The sequence below is a fragment of the Aotus nancymaae genome, unplaced genomic scaffold (assembly GCF_030222135.1).
Source record: "Aotus nancymaae isolate 86718 unplaced genomic scaffold, 86718_ANA_hifiasm-v0.15.2.pri h1tg000014l, whole genome shotgun sequence".
NCBI classification, from domain to species: domain Eukaryota; kingdom Metazoa; phylum Chordata; class Mammalia; order Primates; family Aotidae; genus Aotus; species Aotus nancymaae.
In genome coordinates this window covers 60,787,940-60,812,093 of record NW_026988425.1, presented here as the reverse complement: position 1 = coordinate 60,812,093, position 24,154 = coordinate 60,787,940, and the positions used below count along the sequence as shown (strand labels likewise).

Genomic DNA, 24,154 nt, shown 5'->3' with positions numbered 1-24,154 from the left:
AATCCTTTGTTACACTGAGGGAGGTCAAGGGACATCAGATTGTAACAAAGTCAGACACTAACAAACGGGTTCAAATCCTATCCCTGTCACTTACTGGAAGACCCAGTGACTTGAGTTCTCTGAAACCCTTGCTTTCTCGCCTATAAAATGGGGGTACTACCCTGAACCCTCACAGACTTGCTATGAGGATAAAAGGGCTGATACGTGCAAACATCTGGCATAGTTCCTGCGCAGAAAAGGCCGCGGGGAGGAAAGAGCACTGGGCAATAAAGATTCTCTTTCTCCACAAGCCAACGGGCAGGAGGCCAGTGCTCCTACAACCCTGGCCACTCACAGAACCACCTCACAGGCCTTTAACATGCACAGACACGCAGAGTCAGGAGCCTCCCAGATTCCTCCCAGAATCAGGGTCTCCCAGTGTAGACACTGTCAAAGCTCCATAGGGGATTTGAATGGAATCACAGCAGGGACCAAAAATACTGCCCTAGCACCTAGTTCCCCATGCAACACCAGCTGCCAGGAACACAGGCTAAATATTCTGCTTATTGCATTCTGGTCTTCCTGAGCATTGTCTATCTCCCTTTATTAGTTTGCTTTATGTTTTACTTTGTTAATGGTCACTGCCTTTCCACATCTGTGCTTCTATGGTAAGCTCCTCAAGTGGGTACCATGGGGAGGGTGGATTGTGGAGAGAGGATGAGCATGCATGTGGGCAAGAGGAACAGAAAGAACGAAGGGTATGGTTGTCTATTGGGTGATACAGACTGTCCCAAAGCTTAGAGGCTTAAAACCGCCACTGCTTTATTTTAACTCACAATTTTGTGATCCAGGAATTCAGGCACAGCTTAGCAATTATGCTCTATATAATCTTTTATATGTTTAAAAGTAACTGTCTATAAATTGATATGTCCATTCATTAGCAACTTTTAAAAAGAAAAAAAATACCCTCTCTGTGCTTTTACCGACCCAAAGTGTGAAACAGCACTGGTTTTGAAATCACACAAACCATGAGCAAATTTAATCTCCGTAAGCCTCACTTTCCTTAACTGGGAAATGGTGATATTCCCCACCTTCCTGGAAAGATTAAGGATGGAATTAAATGCCATCATGCACATAAAGCACCTGTGCAGTGCCCAGAATTGGCCTTCGTGGAGGCCTACTGCATGCTACGATGTGTTAGCCACATTTTCAAAAGCTAAACAGCCAGAGAGAGTCACTTCTCATTAATAGCATCAGAAAACCCAAAAATTTTAATGAGATACTGCTCCTGGTTGTATCTGAAGGTAATTTGAATGGCTCATACTCCATTTTAATGTTTCTCTTTACCTTCTAGAAAAAAATCCAAAATTAAATCATTAATGACAGATTTAATGTTCTCCTTTCAGTCCAGATGTGAATGTGCAAGGTGTCTATTTTCAAGGCTCAGCCACTTTAGTTAAAACCATTTTTTCACCAGGCGCAGTGGCTCACGCCTGTAATCCCAGCACTTTGGGAGGCCGAGGCGGGTGGATCACGAGATCAAGAGATCAAGACAATCCTGGTCAACATGGTGAAACCCCGTCTCTACTAAAAATACAAAAAATTAGCTGGGCATGGTGGCGTGTGCCTGTAATCCCAGCTACTCAGGAGGCTGAGGCAGGAGAATTGCCTGAACCCAGGAGGCGGAGGTTACAGTGAGCCAAGATCGCGCCATTGCACTCCAGCCTGGGTAACAAGAGCGAAACTCCATCTCAAAAAAAAAAAAAAAAATTTTTTTTCCTGGCTTTCTATGTTTTTATAGCATGTTATTACACAGATAATTGACCACTGCAATTCAGCAACCAATTGTAGAGAAGAGCTGCCAGCAGGCAGTGCTGTCAGGGAAACTTACTAGTAAAAGGAAAGAAAGGGTTAGTACTTAAAAACTATTTACGCAAGGAAGTCTTACTCCTCTTGTCCAGAATTTGCTTTTGCAAACATTTTGAAATGTGTGCCTATTCAGAAGAGAGTGTGTAGTGTCCAGGCACTCTCTTAAGCTGTCCCTTCACACAGAGACCCCTGCTAGCTGCCATTCAGGAGCTTGAGAAAGCAAAACCCTGGCTTCTTGAGGGTTTTTCGGAACTTGTCAATCCAGAAGAGAAGCACTTCGCCTCCCAAGAGACCCGCTCTGGGCTTCACCCCTCTAAACCAGCACTCTGAAAAGGCCCTTGGGAAGAGAACCAGGAGCCCTGAGGTACCGGCCCCAGATGTACAGCCAGCCTGAGCTGGTCTTATTCCAGGTAGTTCTGCCTAATGGGTAACAACTGGCCAGCTAGAATGCTAGACCTCTGGAAGCTAATTCCTATGCATTATTTGAACATATAATACTTAAAATTTAAGAGAACAAAATTTAAAACATCTCTTCTTTGAATCCAATTCTGAACAGCTCACCTTGATGGGGGCTGGTTGCGGGGGTGACACACGGACTGAATGTGAAAAATGCATGCACTGCACCTGCCTGTGCTGTACATGGTAAAGTGAGGGGACCTCTTTCCAGGAGTTTTTCTTGTTTCAGTCTTTCAGTGGCTGGCATTCATTTCAGAGCTTCAACTTCCCTTAAGCTGCAGAATAAAGTTTTCCTCAGTGCATTTATTTGTTCAACAAAGATTTACTGCATGCTGAGAGGCAACTCTATGAAGATGAGTAAGACAAGCAAGCACTCTGTTCTCATGTAGCTCGCAGTCTTGAGAGGGGAGAAAACATCACAACATGGCAAGGGTAGTAGGTTCATCAACAGACCTTTGGGTAATAACCAAATCCAAGAAGCAACTACCTTGCTGAGGGCAGGCAAATGGGAGAAATAGAAGGAAAAACAAGAACTTTGAGATAAGAGATCCTTTTCAATCTGTCTGGGTCTCAATACTTCATTCATTCATTCATTCATTTATTTGGGTCAAGAATCTAGCTCTGTTGCCCAGACCGCAGTGCAGTGATGCCAGCACAGCCCACTGCAGCCTCGAATTCCTGAGCTCAATTCTCTGTCTCAACCTTCCAAGCAGCTGGGACTACAAGCATGCACTACGACAGTCAGCTAATTTTTTTTTTAAGGGACTGAGTCTATGTTGCCCAAGCTGGTCTTAAACTCTTGGCCTCAAATGATCCTCCTGCCTCAGTCTCCCAAAGTGCTTGGATTACATGCGTGAGCCACCATGCCTGGCCACTTTTCTCTTGAGATCAAACTCATTCCTATTCCAAGGCCTATGGTAGAAACTGATCCCTCAGAGCTATTCCTGGGATGTCACAGAAAGTGAAGGGCCTCTAGCCTGTTGTCCTTGGTGCCAAAATCCTCATGGTCACCCACAGCCCATAAAATCAGCGTATCTGTGCTTCTATGGCACCTGAACCTCTGCCAGGCAGGAAACCTAGTGTCTAAAGTCCAGCCTCCCCAGGCCCATCAAGTAGCCAGTGACCTCTGTTGCCTTATGCTACCACCAAAAGGTTTACTGGGCCCCAATCCCTGTAACCAAGGACTCACTAATCTTGACTCTTCCTGGCCCAGGGAAATCTTTCTCTTTCTCTCTTTCTCTCTCTCTCTCTCCTCTCTCTCTCTCTCTCCCTTCAAAACAAACAAACCACCCTCCCACACCAGGACACACAGCATTCTCTCTTCTGTAGGTTTAAACTTTTGACAAAGCAACTGAGAGGAGCCTCAACTTCAAACTGCTTCAGTTTCCTGCCAGGCAAATATCCCCAAGGCAAGGTCTTACAAGGGTCCTGGTTCTGTTTGAAATACCAGAAAAAGAAAATACAAAGTGCAAGACACAGATTTAACAGCTCCAAAAAGATTATCTTGCCACCAGTGCCCCACCCAAAAACAAAGCATCAGAAAGGATGCCTCGTCTTGCACTGCAGACAAAAATATCTCCAGCAGGAGAACCCCACTGCCTCCCAAAACAAGGGGACAATAGATCTCTCCCTGCATGTGACCCATAAGGTCCCTGCTCTCCCCAAACCTGTGTCCTGGCAGCCCCATCACAGTGGGAGGTGTAGGAAGTACGAAGTCTTTTTGTCTCTTTTTGGCACAAAAGAAATATGCCAGTTCAAACAACAAGAGGGAATTTGTTCTCCAGGGAATGAAAAATTGGGAGTCCCCTGAATGGCCTTCTCTTCTGCAACACAGAAAATCTCCAATAGAATTCTTCTCAAAACTTAATCCAAGATTGGGATCTCATGGCCCTCATCAACAGTCAAAGAATTCTAGAGACCCCAAATACCAATTTAATAAGGGCAGATAAACTCCTCGGCTTCACATGCCTCAAGACTAAAGTCTTATAGGAATAGCTTCTATTCTATCACTTCATGCATGTACAAGGTTGACTGTGAGCTCTAGGTGGAGAAGGTGAATAGTTTTTAGAGTTAAGATTAATAGCATGGTTGTAGCTACAAGTTTCAAAAGTCCAGAGTACATACTGTGGTTATAATAAAAAGAACTGAGACAGAGAATCTTTGAAGTAGTTGAACTGGCCAGACACCCACATGGGGCCTCACAGACTGCTTTCATATTTATTTTTCCTGAGGGAAAGGTGAAGGATACGATGTGCCAGGCCATGGAAGAGTGAATAGGGTGAAAGACAAGTTCCTTTGGGAGTTTAACATTAATTATAAAAGCTGAACTGCCCTCATTGTTCCATCCTGGCTTAGACATTTATACGTAGCACCTTCTCCTTTAAGTTTTCCCCGTTCATGCTGTAAACTCATTTTCACCAGTCCTCTTGGCTGCCTTGCTTTGTAAATGTGCACGGCTTTTGGGAGCAGCCACGCTGCCACAGGTGGCCCCACACCAGTAAACCATGACTGGCATCCAGTAAATCTGTGAGGAAGGAATTTTTCCCCTACGCTTGCAGAATACGACGGAAACAGATAAAATCCAGCTTATTTTATTTTATTTTTACAAATTAGGTTTTTCCTCAGTAGGTTCACTTCCCTCTCCACCTGCAAACACTAAGAATTAGCCACCCTGACAGGTTTGAGGCTGGGAGAAACTACCTTATAAAATCACAGGCTCTGCCTGATAAGACCAGTTATTCTGCGGCTGCTGAGAATGTCAGCAAGTCCACACATCTTAGAGGTCTCAGGAAGCTCCTGGGGCCTGGGGCAGCCTGGCCACAAGGACATCAAGATCTCACCCATGTAGGGGGCTCCACTGTGATGGGAGCCATGACTCCTGTCAAGAACTCAGAGGCTGAGAGTTTCTCCTTGAAGAAGTTTTTCCAACTATACCTGAAGGGAGACAGAAGTGGTATTTGAAATTCTAACTGGGTCAAAATCATCACCACTCTAAATCTGACAAATTTCAAGTAATGAGTGACCAAAAGACATCCCAAAGCAGGGGAAGAAAATGCTATCCCAAAGAGATATTACAAAAAATGGGTCATCTGGGAAATTCTTATCAAACATACTTTCTCCCCAAACTCTGGCCCCATAACGAACAAAAACAAAACGTTCCAAAGACAATGACTTAGATGGTATTAATCAGGCTGGGCACACTGGCTGACACCTCTAATCCTAGCACTTTGGGAGACCGAGGCAGAAAGACTGCTTGAGGCCAGGAGTTCAAGACTGCCTGGGCTACACAGCAAGACCCTGTCTCTATTTAAATATACATACATTAATTGTAAACATTGCTTAATTACCTAGCAAGACAGAAATCTTAAAAAAAAACAGCACTCTTGATAAGATACAAAGCCACTAATAAGCTGGTAATAGAGAAAACACTACGATCCTCATAGTATGTTGTTTCAGTAATTTTTAATTAGACAGACACAGAATTACCTATAAAATATGTAAAACACAACCTGTCAATTACTATTCCTCCTAAATATGACTTTAAAGAGAAAAGCAGAAGACTTTCCCAAGACTGTAACTCTTTATAGCAAACATATCTGATAGGCCAAATAATTTAAATCTGGTACAACCTCCTCCTTTTCTTCTCTCCAATGCTTAAAATGTTCAAGGCACCATGGAAAATCCACTTACAGATAAATCCATCAGGTTGGTTCCCTCTCCATAGGCACTTTCAGCTTGACTCGCATTTTTCACTTGACAGTGCACTGTCCACATTCAAGTCAAAGTCACTGTGTGTGCTCTGTCTCCTAACCCAACTACAGGCTGCTTTAGGCACTGACCAGATCTATTATTTCTTTTGCATCTTCCTTCCCTCCCCACCCACCAACTCCTACAGCCCTGTGCAAGTATCAAGTTCAGTACCTGTAGACTCGACAAAGAAAAAGAACTGGCAGTTTCACACCAGCTCTATTTCCCAGAGCAAGCTGAGTTAGCAGCAGCCAGAGTACTTGGGGGAGTTCCAAACTTCACCACCAATAAAAAAAGTCTTCACCAGTACTCACTATGTATATGAAACAGTGCAAAGGTAACACCCTTGCTCTCCAGGACCCTACATTTCACCCACCCAGTACTCTAACAACATTTTGTCCTTTTCTGCAAGAAGCACTGCAAAAATAAAGCCTAAACCTCAGAGACTGATTTGGCTCAGCCCACTCACCTCCCCAGTACTTTGAACACTGCCAGAGGTATAGCTCCAGCCAGCAAATTTGGGTTAAAACAAGCCATACACACAAAACCTTGCTGTAATTAAGCCCTCATTTTCTAGGACATCCTAAGTGAGAAGATGTTAAAGCTACTCCTCAAAATTCAAATTATTCTGATTGCCTAAGATCTAAGAGAAATGATTTTAAAGTTATTAATCTGTATTACACATTAGAAACAAAATTTTGAACATCTATGAAACTCAGGTTTAAGAAAACTATATCTTAGTGGTAATTGTTATATAATCCACCACTATTTATTCAAATAAAAAGAAAGCAGTAGTAGTAATTAAATTTACATCTTTAGAGGTCCTTAAATGTCAAAATAAATTTCTAAAAACTGCAGGTAACAGTATTTAACAATTCAAGAAAGTGCCCATCTGATTAGAGGTTTTTCAGGAGTACTAAGTGAGCACCTTCCGATGTATCCCAGCCATGGCTTACACCTCTCATTATGAAATCAACTGGTAAGACTATATTTATCATTTTTAAAACCCTATATTTCACTTTCCTTTTAAATCCCACAGAAGATCCCTAAAGACATATCAAGAAGGCTCTGAAGGAATCACTCTCATTGCTAGAACCTGACTGTAGACTACTTTGATGGGGCCTTTGCCACCTCTTAGAAGAACAAATTGCACTAATTCCACAGTGCAGCTTTAACCCTCTCATGAGAGAAGGACAGAGAGATGGGGGAGAGGAGGAGAGAAAACCAGCGGCTTGCAGCACAATAAATAAAAACATTGAAATGAGGCGGATATCCTTCTGCAAACTCTGTGGATTTGGGTTCCATAAACAAAGAGGCCCCTAAAAAACCACATTTGAGTGCAAGGTCCCCACTGGAACAAAGACATGTAGCAATTATTTAAAGCCTCATCTACAGGAGCTATCTCATTATCTGAGTTTAAAAGAAAAACCATAAAAGAATTAAAGTCTGCAGGTGAGCAGGAGACAGAACATGCAAATTAGAACATGTTAGAAACTCTGTTACACAAGGAAAAAAATGTTATGGACAAAGGACCCTTGGTTATAATTATTTCTAGTAATAATAGCACTTGGTTTATTTTTAAAGGCATTTTGATGGATTTTCTGAAGTAACCACTTTGTTCTTAAATTCTGAGCCTTCACTGGCATCTCCTGTTAGACATCAGCTGAAAAGCGGTAGGAGACATTTAGCTTTGTGTTAAAATAATATGCCCCCATTTGTGAAGGAGTCTTGGGCATCCAATGAAGATGTCCTAAAGACAAAGAAAGGTCATGGCCATGTCTCCAAGAGGCTCTCCAGAGCCACAGCGTGGCTCGGAGTGAAGGCTGAGTGTGTGAGTTCCTTCTTCCAGCTTACCTATTCCCTAATCAGAACACCTGGTAGGATAGGGCCCTGCTCCTCCAGGTGTGCAGATGTTGAGAATCACCTGCGCATAGTCATCCACTCCAGAGCTGCTGTAGTGCTAACACCATAAGAGAAGACAGACCTGCCTTCAGCACCCCCGGAGGAACTCGTGTTCTAACAAAATGCTAAAGGCAGCACTGCACCAAGGGCAGGAGTGGCTCACAAAGGCAGAGGGCCTGGGCAATGCTCAGGGCCAGGTATTCACTCAACTTCTCTAGGGAAAACTGGGTGTCAAACAGCCTTTGGCTTTTCAAGTTCAAAATTCTACTGTCTTCACTATTTCACTGAACATCCATGAAACTCAGGTTTAAGAAAACTATATCTTAGTGGCAATTATTATGTAATCCACCACTTTTCATTCAAATGAAAAGAATTTTCATTTGAAATTTTCATTTGAAGAAATTTCCTATTCCTAGAAATTTATCATCCTGGGAACTAATTAGGCTTTTGTAGGCTGATCTATAAACTGAATCACCATTTAAAGCTATGTGGAGGTAGACAAGGATTACAGAGGTAATCAAGCTGGGTCTCTAGAGTAAGCCCTAATCCAAAATGACTGGTGGCCTTATTAAAAGGGGAAATGTGAACAGAGACAGACATGTACAGAGAGAAAATATGAAGACACCAAGAGAAGGTGGCCATCTGCAAACCAGGAAGCACCTGAGGCTACTGGAAGCTGACAAGGAAGCACTGAATCGATCATCATTCTTTTAAATGGTGATTTAAAACCAATCACCATTAGGTTGGTGCAAAAGTAATTGCAGTTTTTGCTATTAGTAAACCCCAATTACTTTTGCACCAACCTAGCAATTACTTTTGCACGAACCTCATAAAACCCTGCCAACACCTTGACTTTGGACTTCTAACCACTAGAACTGTGAAACAATAAATTTCTGTTGTTTAAGCCACCTAGTTTGTGGTACTCTGTAGTGGCGCTAAAGGAAACTAAAGCACAGATGCATGCCAAGATGGTGGTTTCTTTTGGTTGGCTTCACATCCATTAGTTTCTATAGTACCACACACTCCAAGTTCCAAACAACTGACTTTCAAATGAACTTATGAAACAGTTCACCAATAGCTTAGTCCAGAACTGAGAATTGTGTCTTTGTTTAAAAAAAAAAAAAAAAAAACAGGCAGGGCACGGTGGCTTACTCCTGTAATCCCTGCACTTTTGGAGTCTGTGGTGGCCGGATCACCCTAGTTCCACCTAGGAGTTCAAGACCCTCTTGAGCTCAGGAGTTCAAGACCAGTCTGCAGCACAGCAAAACCCAGAATTAAAAAAAAAAAAAATTAGCTTGCATGGTAGTATGCACCTGTAGCCCCAGGTACTCAAGAGGCTAAGGTGGGAGGATGGCTTGAACCTGGGAGGCAGAGGCTGCAGTGAGCTGAGATAGTGTTACTGTACTTCAGCCTGTGCAACAGAGCCTGAAACTGTCCCAAAAACAAACAAACAAAACAACAACAACAAAAAGCAGCACACGGGTAAAAAAACAAGTTTTGATAGACTGTAACTTAACTGTGCAAATAGACATTTAGTCCACTTCAAGGGCTGAGCAACTAACGTCCAGAACACACAGGAAAGCCCTGACTGCCTAGGAGAACAGAGACTCTACAAACCTTTTTAAATAAAAGATTAATTTTTTTAAAATCAGAAGTAGTTGGTCTAGGACACAGGAGTGATAGACTTGTAACATGTAGCCCAAGCAAAATCATCCCAGGCAGCAGCAAAATCCAAACCCAAGCCTTTCTGTTTGGAGCCTGCAGACTCTGCCACTGATTCAAGGATTTACAGAAAAAAAAAATCTAAGGGAGAAAGATCCAATTCCGCACTCAGTCTCCAGGAGCTAGCACCAAAAACCATTCTTTGTGATCAGAACAATACCTTCTACTGTTAAGATTACTTTACTTCAAAAACAACTTAACAGCCACACCACAGCATTTTCTAAAGGACAGTCCGAGCTCAGATAGTTAAGATCCTAATTCACAGGTTCTAAAGTTACCCTGTACTGAAAAAAAAGTCTCACATTCTCCACCTGCTTTCCCCTGCTGGTTCTACCAGTCTTTCATTACAAGACTTACTCTAAACCTGAAGTGCCATGCTCAGAGATTCAAAGCATCTAAGTATTTCAAAAGCCACACAGAAGCCTGAGAACTAGAATGGGTGAGACAAGAAAACAGAGTGCTCCAGCATCAAGGTGAACACAGAACAGGGCTGGGCATGGTGTTTCACCCCTGTAATCCCAGCACATTGGGAGGCCAAGGCAGGCGGATCACCTGAGGTTGGGAGTTCGAGACCAGCCTGACCAACATGGGGAAATCCCATCTCTACTAAAAATACAAATTAGCTAGGCGTGGTGGCACATGCCTGTAATCCCAGGAGGCTGAGGCAGGAGAATTGCTTGAACTTGGTTATGGTGAGCCGAGATTGTGTCTTTGCACTGCAGCCTGGGCAACAGAGTAAAACTCCATCTCAAAAACAACAACACAGAACTGACCGTATTCTCTCTGGAGTCAAACTTCTCTGCAGGGATTGGGAGGTGAGAGACAGTACCCTCAACACTTGCTAGAGATACTGACAGAGACATACCAAATAATTGTAAAAGAAGTAAAGCAGAACATATAAGTAATCTATATATTCCTATGTAAGCATTATCTGTAAGGCAGAATTCATGAGTAAGGGTCTTTGTAAGAATTCTTGTCAAGAATATATACACAGACCTTAATGTTCTCTCCATCAAGGAAAAAGTAAAAAAAAAAAAAACAACGAATGGGCCAAGCACAGTGGCTCACACCTGTAATACCAGAACTCTGAGAGACCAAGGCAGGCAGATCACCTGAGGTCAGGAGTTCAAGACCAGCCTGGCCAACATGGTAAAACCCTTGTCTCTACTAAAAATACAAAAATTAGCCAGGCATGGTGGCACATGCCTGTAATCCCAGCTACTCAGGAGGCTGAGGCATGAGAATCACTTGAACCCAGGAGGCAGGGGTTGCAGTGAGCCAGTATCTTGCACCACTGCACTCCAGCCTGAATAACACAACGAGACTCTGTCCAAAAAAAAAAAAAAAGAAAGAAAGAAAAAAACATGGTAAGCATGCGAGGTGATGGATATAATTTGCTTGATTTAATCATTTCACAATGTATACATGTCAGAACATTGTGTTGTACACCATAAATACATACACTTTTTACCAATTATACTTTAATAAAGCTGGGGGGACAGAAATAATATGTGCCTATTGACAAATCAGAAAACACCACCAATTATCAAGTCTGTCAAAAGAAAAACGTCAATCTACAGGTCCTAAAAAAGTAGAGAGATAAAAACTAAGTTTTTAAGGTACTGTTTTATAGTAAGAGGCAAACAAAATGAGCTAAGAAAGACTTCTTATTTCATCACAGATGAGGATCACAGATGCTAATAATTTGCCTAGCAAGAAGCCAAGGCAAGATTTCAGATTTCCCAATTTCCAGGCCAACACATCCACTACTGATGAAATTCCTGCAATCCATTTCCACTCACAGCAGCATTACCCTGAGAACTGAGTACAGCCCAATATTACTATTAACATGTTAAAGCTAGCTGTCAATACTTCATCAGAAATCAAAATAATTCCTTTTAACATGTGGCCAAAAATGCCTTAACTGCTACAAGTGTGATTTTAATGAATAACCAGGAATTATCCCGGCAGGATACAATTTCCCAAAGCCAGCAGGAAAATAAGAATTGGTTTGCACGCAAACACTTTCATTTGTAGAAACTCACTCATCCCATTCACTGATGTCCTAAAACCCAGGATTATAGCAGCTTTAAGTCTTGGCACTAACTTTAACAGAAGTTCTACAGACACTTAATCTAAACCTTTATGCTAAGTGCACAGATGATTTATTCAGCAATCGATCACTGTGTGCCACATCATGCAAGGTTCTATGCTAGGCTCTGGGATGCAGACATGACCAAGAGGCCTGACAGCTCCTCAAACCTGCCCTTGTCCCATTATCTCCCTACTATTCTTTCCTCACTTGTATGAGGTTGAACGGGTCACTTAGCTGTAACATGATAGTGTATACCAACTTAATTATGAATTGAATGTCAAAAAGGCTTGTGTAAAAACTAAATGAGTACATTCATAAACTCATTTAATATTTAACTTAAATGAGCAAATTCACATTCAGAATGGTGCTTTGCCACATATTATGTCTCAGCTGCAATTTAGTGTCATGTATTATTATTATCCACAATATGCTATGCATCCTGCTCTGTTGGAAGATTTGAGTTGATATGACATGGTTTCCACCTGAGGGGTTTACAAACTAGTGGGAGAGAGAGATTTACCAAGAGAAATGTATTGAAAATAGGCAATATGAGAAAAGGCTGTGCAAACTGTAAGTACTCTACAAATATTAACAACATATACAAAACCTGGCACAAAGCAGGAACAAAAATAATGCAGCACAACCCTCCAAAAACAGAACTTATTTTGCTAACTTCAGCTTTTAAAGTGAGAAAAAAGAAATCAAGATAACTTGTTAACAGCACAATTTTATATTCACTTTTTACCGTCACATCTTCAATAGTTTCAAAGATGATTGGTGCTCAGAGTGAGAGCCCTAAAGCACTACAAGACATCCAATTATTAAAAAAAAAAAAGCTTGTTCAGCACAGAATTGTAAGGCAGGAAAACATACCATGACATTATAGAAAAAGAGGTAAGCAACAAAGTGAGATAAAAAAGAACTTTCAAATTAATCCTTTATGAATCATAAAATTCAGTCACCAAAAAAGGCTTTGCCCCTAAACATTCTGTTTAACAAGAGTTTTTTCTGCAATCTTCTAGCTAAAGAGGTTTGTTGTAGTCTTTTTTAAATTCTGATGACGAAGCTACAGATAGGAAGAAAAGAAATGAGCAAAAATAAGAACAAGGAATGACAGGTAACCTGATACACAGAAACTGGTGATTCAGAAATAACTTTAAAACAATATAAAACGGTATGATTTTAGCAGGTTACAAAATTGTCATTGTTGTTACTCTACTAGCATAACTCTTCCCAGCCAGTCTTACCCTATCGTTCTAAAACTGTTGCCCTCAGGTTGCTCGCACACTTAGGCTGAGCTTTCTCTAGATAGAAATGTTTTAATGTCAAAAGTGGAAATCTTAAAAACAAAAATTATATTGATGTTTCTAAGGAGAAAAATCGAGAGAGTTCAAAGTTGTCATTTCCCTTTAATCCCTTGTCCTCTGAAAAGAGAACCTGCATCATGGTGAGGACCCACCCATCATCATGGATTAAAGCTGCTCCTCAAAGGTCTGGCAGGTTCTTTGGGGAATGTCCCATTCCCCAAGCAACAATAAACCAGACTAGCCAATTAGGGAAACTTGGTCAATGCCTGTGGAACAAATAACCAAGAAATTCCAAGGAAAGAAAACAGTATGTGAATTAAAATATACCAATGTAATATTCTGAACAGTAAAGTACCAAAATGTAAGGCAAAGGGACAGTTTTCTTACTTGAATCTCCTGCTCAGGCACCCTCAATTTTCAAACTAAGTTTGCACAGACTTAACAAAGCGCTTCTACTTACCAGTCTGCTCAGAGCCATGAGGACAGGAAAGTCAACATTTTCTTGGGTTTTCCAGGTATATATACATATTCTACTCATTTGGGATGTCTGAAATCCTCCTCCTAAAGTAAAACCTTTCTGTATTTCTTTCTCTGGGGCTGAGTTTTCTACTCTAGAGCAATCCTCCCCTCCTCTTCGTTGCATCTAAGTATCCTCAGAGCCACGCTTAAAATGAAGCCCAGGTGAGGACGCAGGTTATTTCAATCAAGCCACTCCAGCCAAAAGGATGTGAGTGAAAAGCAAGTTTTGTGAGCTTGTCTTGTGTAGGACTAGATAGGCTTATATGGAACTAATTTATTTCATAAACTAATTTGTGAAATTAGTAGTTGAACTTCTATACACAAAATAGATTTCATCACTTCATTCCATTTCAATACCATAATGCAGTTTTGCTGTCTATGACTGCCCTAAGAAGTAATTTCAAATGTGTGGATTTTGTGAATGTCAGTCTCAGTGACTGTGTACATTAATATAACAGTTTAACCTCAAATTTTAACCCAATGTAACTTAGTCTCCCTGCACTGATGAGGCCCTGGGGCCCTTCCGGCATTGCAGCAGGTACATCGATTTCTGTATGAAGAAATGCCTGAGAAGAAAAATGTTAATAAGGAAGTCTGAGATTATTTTTGTTAGACAAACATAAAAAGGCACAAAATCACCAGCCAGAAAGGAACTAACACACCTAACTTCTCAGCTTATTAAAGAGCAGCTAGCCAACTTCTAAGGCAGAAGCCAAAAGACCCACTTCTGAAGTGAGTTTAACAGACACTCATCTATCCTAAATTGGGTACACTTGTGATCTTGCTGTCTGCTGAAAACACCGCAAAAGCACAAACCAAGAACAATAAAATTAAATTTTCATTTTCCACATGATAGCCTATAAAATTAGTTAAGAAGTTCAATGTGTCAGTATTCCATCTCCCTCCCACCTACCATCACTCCCCTTTCCCCAGTATCATTACAAAGCATTTGGATTGAAAGGTTCAGTGAAAGTAAGTATGGTAATCAAAATTATATCGACTGTGTCTGAGAGGCGAATTGATGGGCTGGCAAGAGTAGAGGCCTAGGATACAAATTTATAAGCTGTCTCACAGACACGTGTCTAGTTATGAATTCAAATCATTAAATAAGCAGTGACTGCTTTTCATTAAGGGAGGCTGCAATAGACACCAGGAATTTCACACAAGTTCCATGCACTTAAATGTGACTTCAGAGTATGTGTCTGTACCACGAACCACAGTCCTGAACCAACATTTTACATTTAGGGCATGGCTTTCTCTCCTAACCCTGGAAGCACAGGTAACTATTATCCAATCCCTCCTAGGAATTCTGAACCAGGTGAGAGGGCAGTAAGAGAAGAGCAAAGAGAGGGAGAAACACAAATGCACAGAAACTGTTGGCGAAGCTGACTTCTGCTTCATTTTGTATTTCGGTATGCTTTAACCTAAAGTATCATCATCAAATAAGAAGCCAGACAAAATACTAGACACATAAAAGAAAAAAAGATCCTTTAAACTAAATGATGCAAAGTTGTGTAAATGTCAACAAGTGCACAGGACAGAACACCAGTTGATTGGAAGAGAAGTGAACTGCAATCACTGCACCAGCTTGAGTTATATCAAAAGGGCTACTAGGTTATTTGCATTTTTGTCTTAAAAAACAAAACGTTTATATTATTCCAAGGAGACAAAACAGAATTTGTGTTAGGTAATCTGCATACAGGAGTTCTTGCATTTTTTAGAGTTCTGTTGCATTCCTAACAGATTTCCCCTCTGAGAAGTTGGGGTGGCTGCAAACCGTCTGCCTTGCCCCATCCCTCATGCTTGTATGAACCAAGCTTGGTTGACTTCCAGATACTCACCTGATTTCCTTCCCTCTTCTTTCTCATCCCCCAAATCATTATTCTAGGATGCTTAAATGAAGTACACGGTCATGTCACCAGCCCCAGCACACAGCTGACACACTGCCTTCTGACTAAATCCCTGGGTGCAGCTAGTAATTTACATGTTCATAAAGACTTGCAGGATATTATTTAATAACTGATCACTAAGAACAGGTTCCATGAGCAAAAGAGAGGTAGTGTCTTAATAGAAGGATTAATGAATCATATACCATAAAGCTTTGCTGTTAGTATCTCATAAGGAATGCTCTGCCCATGAAATTAAAAGGGATAACTGTTACATATCTACCTACTCATGAATGAAAGAGCCTGCCAGGATTACCAACAAAATATGCTAGACGCATAATCCATCAGGGAAGGGACTTGCAGGTTTCTTGCTTATTATGTACCTTCCTATGGTGCTGATGGTACCAATACTCTGCATAAACCAGCTTTTCCATACTCAGTAATAATAGCAAATATCATTATGGAGTGTTTACTACGCACCAAGCATCATGCTGGGTACTCTACATAAAACATCTCATTAATCCTCATAATGACCCTCAGGAATAAAAACTACATGCCCATTTTACAGAGGAGGAAACAGCCTCCGCAATGATAACCCAGCCAAAGTCATCCAGCCTATAAGTGGCTGAGCCAAGATCAAAAGTCTGTGCCCTTAGTCACTACAGACCCTGACCTCAGTGCAGGGAAACACCGGCTGCTAGCTCCAAAGGGATGAAGGAAAAGAACACAAGCCCTTTCTGGCAACACTATAGAATGTAAGAACATGATCAGAAACAACACAGAGTGGTTTTCATCTAAAACATACCATCATCTCTTCTAAGATGCACACTCCTTGGCCCCCACTCAGCTTTCTCTAAGGCCAAGTCACTAAGATCATGTCCCTTCTCACTGTGGGGCACGTTCTATGAGGATTCTTTTTCCAGTTTATCATCTTTGTACCCCACTTCCATGCCCTTCTCTACAGAGCCAAACTAGAAAAAAAAAAAAATCCACCTGGATTCCCTCACTGTATCCGCTAGGTCTGAGTGGATAGCCTTTGTTACTAAAACACTGGCAAAATATTAAGTATTTGACATTCCCTGGAGTACCTCAGAGCAGAGGTGGAAAGAGTAAAAGGCTTTGTTCTTTGCTACTGACCTTTCCTCTCTAGGAAAATCCAAGAAAGACTCTCGTAATGCGTGTTAGTACCCAAACACCACACTTTCTGTCAACAGAGAGGCACAACCTCAGACCGTCTCCCCTTATACTCAGCCCAGGTAAATCTATTCCAGAAATTTACTCTGGAAATGAGCATTTGCAAGGCTCTCCCTTCATGTCAATAAAGTTTTTCCTTCAATACTGGGTTAAAACAGCATGGCAGTGAAAAGAAGCATTAACATTAACACTAAGATGTTCTCTTCAACAGATCAACATTATTTTCCTATTGTATTTCATATGTATTTTCCTATTGTATTTCATATGTATGTCATACATATTCACATGTATATATTTCAAAGATATATGTATATACCTGGAGTACCTAAGCTACTAGAAATGACCCCATTTTACCTCCACACAATTTACTAAGGGAACTTCTCAGGTTATCAATTCCAACTCTGGAACAATTAGGCTAAACCAACAGTTCCCAACAAGTGGGTTTCATACTTCCTGACCCTCCCAAAATACAAATCTGATCAGGTCACTTCCTTACTTCAAATCCTTCAATGGCTCCCAGTGCCTTTAGACTGAAGTCCAGACAGCTGTGTTTGACCCGACTGCTGCTTCTCTATCAAATGTCCTGAGATGGCATGCTCTTCTCTCCTCCACACCTAACAACCCAGAATCCTCTCAGAGCCATGGACCCACCATGCTCTCTCCTGCTTCAGGGCCTCCTACTACCTGGACCACATCTAGCCCTTCCCTTCTCCTCCCCCACCCAACTCTTGCTCATTCTGTGGGTCTCAGCTCACAGATCACTTCCTCAGTGACTCAGTCCTTAACACCAGACTGAGTTACAAGTGCGGCCACTCACTACCTCACAACCTCTTCCCCACCTGCCACATTTTGAAACCAATTAATTCATAATCTTGTGCTTAGTGACTATCTCCCCTACTAGAGGAGAAGCTCCCTCGGGTCAAAAACATCTCTGTGCCCAGGACGATGTCTCTGAGTCAGGTTCCACACATTTTGGTTGACTGAATTTCTGATCTCGTGGGTCTTACTGAATTCAGTAGAGTCCAAAAGTAGACTAAATAATAAATATGCCAAGATTTATGCACTACTTCTTGTTTAGAATTAGGTAGCTTCTGTGATTAATAAAATATAAATTAAATGAAAAGCTTTGCTGAATTCCTCTTCGCTTTTTGCTATTTAATTTCTTAACCGATAAACACCAAAAACTCATCTATTAGTACCGTGTGGGAAACCCCCACCCCATACGCACATCCAAAATGATATTAAAGGCAGTCCTCATGTTCATATACCACTTAATAGAACAATTTAAAATCATCCTATCACTGTAAGCCTATTGTTAATAAGGGAAACCATTTCCCAACTTATACCAACAAAAAAAAAGTCCCTTAGTATAGCAGGGACTGGGTTCTCTCTTGTTGCGTTGGAAATCCTTAATTACTAAGCCCTTTTCTGCCATGCTAAGAATCTCTGCACATTTCAAGTTCTAGTAAACAATGAAAAGAAGAGTCAGTAACAGTTAATATATAGGTCTCTTCAAAGGCATTCTGAGGAAGCTCAGTGATCTGACTGTTCAAAATTTACCCGGAAAAACTGTTCATTTCTCACTGTGACCCACAAGGTTTCTCTTGATAAGAGATCTAGAGGTTTGTATATCATAATTAACAACAGACAAAATAAATGAGTGCACACAGGCACCCTTCAATCAAATGTGCAACTATTTTCACAGATGCCATTTTTTTCTCATTCATTCAACATATATTTACTGAGCCCCTATTAATATATTAACCGTACCGTGCTAAGCATACAAAGACAAAATTCCTGCCCTCGGCCAGTTTGCTGACACAGTTACCATACAGCACCCAAGTACTTTCCTAAAGTCATCACAGGGTGCTCTGGGAAAGGACAAGGCAGAATGCCTAAAGACAAATCTCAGAGATATTGTCAGGGGAACAGTCCTTCTGAGAGTGTTAACTCTCAGAAATGAAGTGTGCTACCTCCTCAACATACACGGACCCCAAATTCAAAGGCTTGGGAAAAGAGCAAAAGTCAGAAACACTTTTCTTAAACAAAAGTCATGCTGTATGTCTAGCTGTCATGTATTTGACATTAAGCACATAAAAATTACCATTACTGTCACATTAAACTACTTTTTTTAAGACATCAAAAGCTTAAAGGGCTCACTTAAGTATGTGAGACTTTGTAAGTTTATACAATTATTGACAGTAAGATAAAGCAAAATAGGTCAAACTCTGTTGACATTACTCAATACATTCAAAACAGCTTTAACAAGGTTGCCAAAGAAATTAGCACTGCCATAATATACTAGAAACTTGAATTTTGCTGCTCTTCAAAAATTGATACAATAACTTACTGGGAGGGAAAAAAAAACCTTTGGAATAATCAATTCCCAAGCTAGACATAACAATTTTAAAACGAACCTCTTTCCATTTTTTGAGTTGCACGCAAGCCTTTTAATGCTTTATACAGTGCCTTGCTACAGTAGTATAACATTACACTCACACTGCCTTGTCACAAAACAACTAGAGACAAAAAACTGTTTCCCAGCCTACACTCGTAAAATGGGAATAAGCTAAGTAGACGTAGTCTCCAATTCTCTGAAAGTAGGTAGCATATAAATTATGCATTAATAAAACAATAGGATAACCCAACTTGGTCTATTTTGCAAAATTTCATCACGAATGAACTTAAAAAATTAATATTCGCTAACACTTGGCATTCGATGCTATATGTTGGCTACTGTGCTAGGATTAGATAGCATGTGTAAAATGCCTAACTCTGTTGCTATTATTCCCATTTAAGAGGTAAGAAAGCTGAGACTTGCAGAAGTTGAATAGTCCACAATCCCACAGCTGGTCAAGGTGGCAAAGCTAGAATCTTTCCACTAAACTGAGTGTTTATTACCTGGCATTCCCAAATCCTCTGGTGTGCTTTTTGAGGAGAGGAACAAGAGAGTTTTCATTTGATCCTTAAAGAGGCCCACAACCCCACAAACAGTGAAGACCCCCTGCCCCATACCATCACCAGTGTAACCAGAAAATGCACTGGACTTCAACCCCTTTCACAAAGATTATCCCTCCTCTACTCCACAAGAGGGGAAAAAACTACATGGTTTGGTTTTAGTTTCACTTTAAAATTCTCAGAGCAAGTCAAAATTTTGCTCCTGGGCAATTTCTAGCATCCCATGCCACAGGTTAAGTTACACAATAAACTGCAATACTGTATCAGTTTATATGCAATTCTGAGATTTCACAAATAGTGATCAATGTTTAATTATTCCACTTTCCAAAATGTGTTTCAATCAACCAATTCTCACTGCACTGCCTGTGAAATAAGTTATCATTATATCCACTTCCAATAAAGTAAAGCACTGTCACCCTGGGGCCAGGCAATAAATCAGCGACGGAATGGGGATCAGAACATCCCTCCCCTCCACCAGCAAGATCATCACTTACTATGGAGCATCCTCCTAGCTAAATAGAAAACATAAAGCAACTAACCACTCTCTTTTCTACCAGCTGCAATACTAAATTAGGATCTATCAGTAAATCATTAAGTTAGGGTACACCCCCAACTTCCAAGTGCCAGTGTGCTTATCTCTGGAAGTAGAGGGAGAAGTTAAGGAGCAAACACGTGACACATGCCTCGCATCTTGAAAGGGAGATGTAATCAGCGAGGAACGCTGGGACAGTACAGGGTTATCTCCGCCAGGATACAGCTCTGTGGTGGGTGAGGCACTCAGCAAACTCCTGACATCCTGCCGCTAGGATCGATTTGGAACTGCGGATTCATTTCAAATTCCTGATGCATGTGAAAATGAACGTCAACTTAAAGTTCCTCCTTTTACAGATTATAGAACTGAACCCTGAAGACTGAAGTGATATACCCAAGGTCTCTCAGCTCAGTAGCAGAGACAGTTCTAGAAAGCAGGTCTCCAGACACTTAATCAGGATCCTTGCAATGGGGGTTTAGGGGAATTAGGGAATGGGTCATGGTTACTGCAAGAGGGTTGGCCAAGAACCAGCTAAGCAGCTAAGGCTTATTCCATCTCTGCCAGGCTAGGACTCGCCTCCTCTCACCTTGTGCCAGATCCAGTTTTTGCTTCCAAGCTGGGGACCCTGGGGGCTACTGTCAGGGCACTGGCCTCTGATTGCTTACTCTAAGGGACAAAGGCAATTATTTACGAAAGCTAACCCCACCCGAGATGAGTAAAATACAACGCTGGCACTCAGGAAATAATTTCACAATAAGTCTATGTTAGCGTGATGTTTTCTTTATGGTCCTGCCTGATCAAGATGACTTCCCCACAAGAAATGTCCAAAGCAAACAATCTTCAAGACATGAAGAATCGTACGCTTCTGTAACTGTCCTCCAAAAGCAGAAAATAAGCCAGAAAAAGCAGCCAGGAGGACACTAGGGTCCTATGCTCAGCGTGTCAGGAAGCGACCCACAAGTACTGGAGGAACATCGTTCCAGGAAACTGGGCAGATACAGAACCCCCTCCCCTCTGCCCCCCAAAAGGTAAGACGATCCATACTCGCTTTGGTGACAAGCATTCATCTGGAGACGCTGGAAACAAGTCTGAACGGGAGCTGCAGGCGCGCACGCCCGCGCCGCCGAGGGAGCGCGGGGAGTCCCCTTCTCCCAGAGGTGGGACGCGCCAAAACCACCCGCTGGCGATGCCGGGTGGCTAGCGCCACTGAAACCCCCGCGCGTAACTCCGCGGCTACCGCTGCCCCGCTGCCCCTCTGCCTCCCATCTCCAGGGCACCATTTCTCCCCTTCAACTCCCTGCCCCTCGGCCCAAGCCCTTCTGTGGGAAGCAACGCCCACTTTGGAGAATCAGCGAGCTTAGTTGTGGGGACATGCCAGGTGTCCAGATCACATCCATTGACAGACCGACCAAGGCAGACACAGACATGAAGGAGTTTGCTTCTCTGACATTTTTAAAACACATCATCTGGCAACACCTGGAGACACACACTTGGTGGTAACAACTACAGGGAAGTCAATAACCCACAGGGGGGCTCCTAACTGTCGCTGCCCCGGGCTCGGGGCAGAGCGCGTGGGGTCCCTCCCCATCTCCAGGCCACTGCGCTCTCCTGCCTACCGCCTGCGCGCCGGATGGGAAGCTGGGGTCGCCCGGCTGCCGGGACCTAGATGAGGGGAGATGGGGAAAGGCGGGGCCCACCTCCTCGTCCTGCTCCTCCTGGGACGCGCTGCTGCCCCGGGGCGCGGGCAGTGCAGCTCCTCCGGGGGGCGGCGGCGGCAGCGCAGGGACTCCGCGCTCGAGCAACACGCGTGCCGGAGCCCACGCGGCGAGCGGCCGGGCGCCCAGGGCGCCTCCCGGCGGCGGTGGCGGCGGCGGCGGCGGCTGCTTTCTGGAGAAGCCGCCGGGCTCCCCTTCCTCAGACAGAGTTTCTGAGCCCGAGGAGGACTCGGCCGAGGAAGCACCCAGAGAAGACGCGGCGACAGCCACAGAGGCTGGAGTCCGGCTGCCGTGGGTGCTGCAGCCGCGGGGCACCGGCTCTGGCGCCTCCGAAACTTTCTCCCCCATTTCCCTGTCCGGCCCAAAGTGCTGCCCGAGAGGCGGCGGGGGCGCGGCGCGCACTCAGCTCCTCCAGGGGAAGACGCGGGCTACTGGGCTCTGGCTCACTGGCGCTGCCGCTCCCGGGCTGCAGGGAGCCCCGCCGGCGACTACATGGCCGCGGCGGGGCCGTAGGAGCCCGCTGCTAAGTTCGAAGCCGCCCGAGCTCGGCAGCCGTCGGGGGCTCGCGCGCACAGGGACATGTTCAGTCGGGTCCGCGAGCCGCGCTCCACACTCCACGGGTCTCCCGTGCTGCGCCCGAGCCGCCGGGACTGCGGCTTCTTGGGCAAAACCTGCCTCCGGGACGAAGCGAGGAGACAGGCAGCCCGCGGAGCCAATGGCAGGGCAGGCGCGCCGGTGGGCGGAGGCTGCAACGCCCCCGGCCGTGCGGGCGTCAGGTAGGGGAGGCGGGGCCCGGGCGCCGGCCTCAGTCTGCTGGATCGCTGGGGCGCGGGGGACGGGGACCGGGGACCGGGGACCGGGGACCGGGGACCAGGGACTGGAGGGTGGGGGCGGAGCCCAGATTTGAAGCTAAGGGCTGAGACTCCGAATTTAGCGGGGAGTGGCTGACCATCCTTGGGACGTCAGAGGGAGACGGTGAGGGGATGGTGAGACCTTGGAGGAGAACTGGACTTTGTCTCCAAAAGTGGAATCGAGAAATCAGACCAGAAGGAGAAGGAGGGCTCTGTAGGGAAAAAAGGAAGCGCACACACAGTCACGCACGCACGCGGACCCACTAGCGTGTTGGAGGAAAAGAGGAGAAACTTAGTGGTATAGTGAGCGAACCCAAAGGAAGGTGACCTCTAATCTCTGCTTTTCCGTTTAAGCTCCTCGGACCTCAGTTTCCTCAACTGTAAATGGCTACTGGTCTTGTCTGGCTATGAGTAGGTTTAAAGCAAATATATATAATGCATCAGCAGAGTGTCTGGCTTGGATACACGGAGAGTTTTTAAAAGACTATTTCCTGTTTGTAAACTAAAAAGTTAAGTCTGAGACTTGCACCTTTTGATAGGGAGGAAGATAACAACGTATGTCCTTGTATTTAACTAGGACCAAGCTCTGTGGTGCTACACATTGTCTGTCTAGGTATGATCAGCTAAGCAGAGAATGAAAAGGATTCACTTTCCAATATAAGTTCTCCTAGCCCTGGGTTGTAAACCAACAGGATGCAGGACAGGTTGCTTCATTTTCCTTACCTCTTTAAGAACTAGGAGAAAGAACTTTCACTAAAGGTACCAATAGAATACCCTTAAGGCCCTCCCTGGGGCTGGAGGATGCTGCCTGTCCAGTGACTGGAATTTCCTTGGAAGCCAGCAGTCAGCTCAGCAGTGGGAAATAAATGATTCTTCTCTTGCCTTCAGCTCTAGCCCCATTCTGAGCTCTGGCACAGTGACCTGGGATATAATTCAACTGCTTCAATTCCGTGTACGTTGATTGAGATGTGTGCCAGATGCTTGCAGGGGATACAAAGATTAATAAGTAAGGTCCCCTGCCCTTGAGCAGCTTATGGTCAAGCAAGAGATTGATACTGCAGAATATAGCTCCATTATCCATTTTAGAAGCTGTGATAAGTGCTACAGGAAACAATGCATGTGGGAGAAGAGGAAAGAGTTACAGAAAAACAGTAGCGGGTCCTTGAGCATCTTAGATTTCTCTTTATCAGAACAGCCTTGCCAAAGGTTCTTAAGAACTGGAGGGTCCTAATTGAAAGTCCCTTCAGCTAATGAGCCTTTCATGCTATCACGGTATTTACAAGTGATACATCACACAGAGGGTTTCATCAGATTGGACAGCAACCTTTGTCCTGATCAGTTTCCTACCCTCACGATGAAGGGGAAGAAAATATGATGGGTCCATCGTGCCTTAGACGGCCATACTGCAAATGGACTCCAGCT

The 24,154-nt window shown here is 43.4% G+C and overlaps 1 protein-coding gene across 3 annotated transcripts in view; it reads right to left on the bottom strand.

Moving 5' to 3' along the window:
• MAST4 (microtubule associated serine/threonine kinase family member 4) overlaps positions 1–22,492 on the bottom strand; it is a 564,457-nt gene extending 541,965 nt beyond the window's left edge. For all 3 annotated transcript variants that reach the window (XM_064376019.1, XM_012462235.2, XM_064376020.1), the window contains exon 1: positions 21,864–22,492. In XM_064376019.1, the coding sequence (XP_064232089.1) occupies positions 21,864–22,229 (366 nt within the window). In that variant the 5' untranslated portion in view covers positions 22,230–22,492. The remainder of the gene's footprint in view (positions 1–21,863) is intronic.
• Between the last annotated feature and the right edge of the window lie 1,662 nt (positions 22,493–24,154).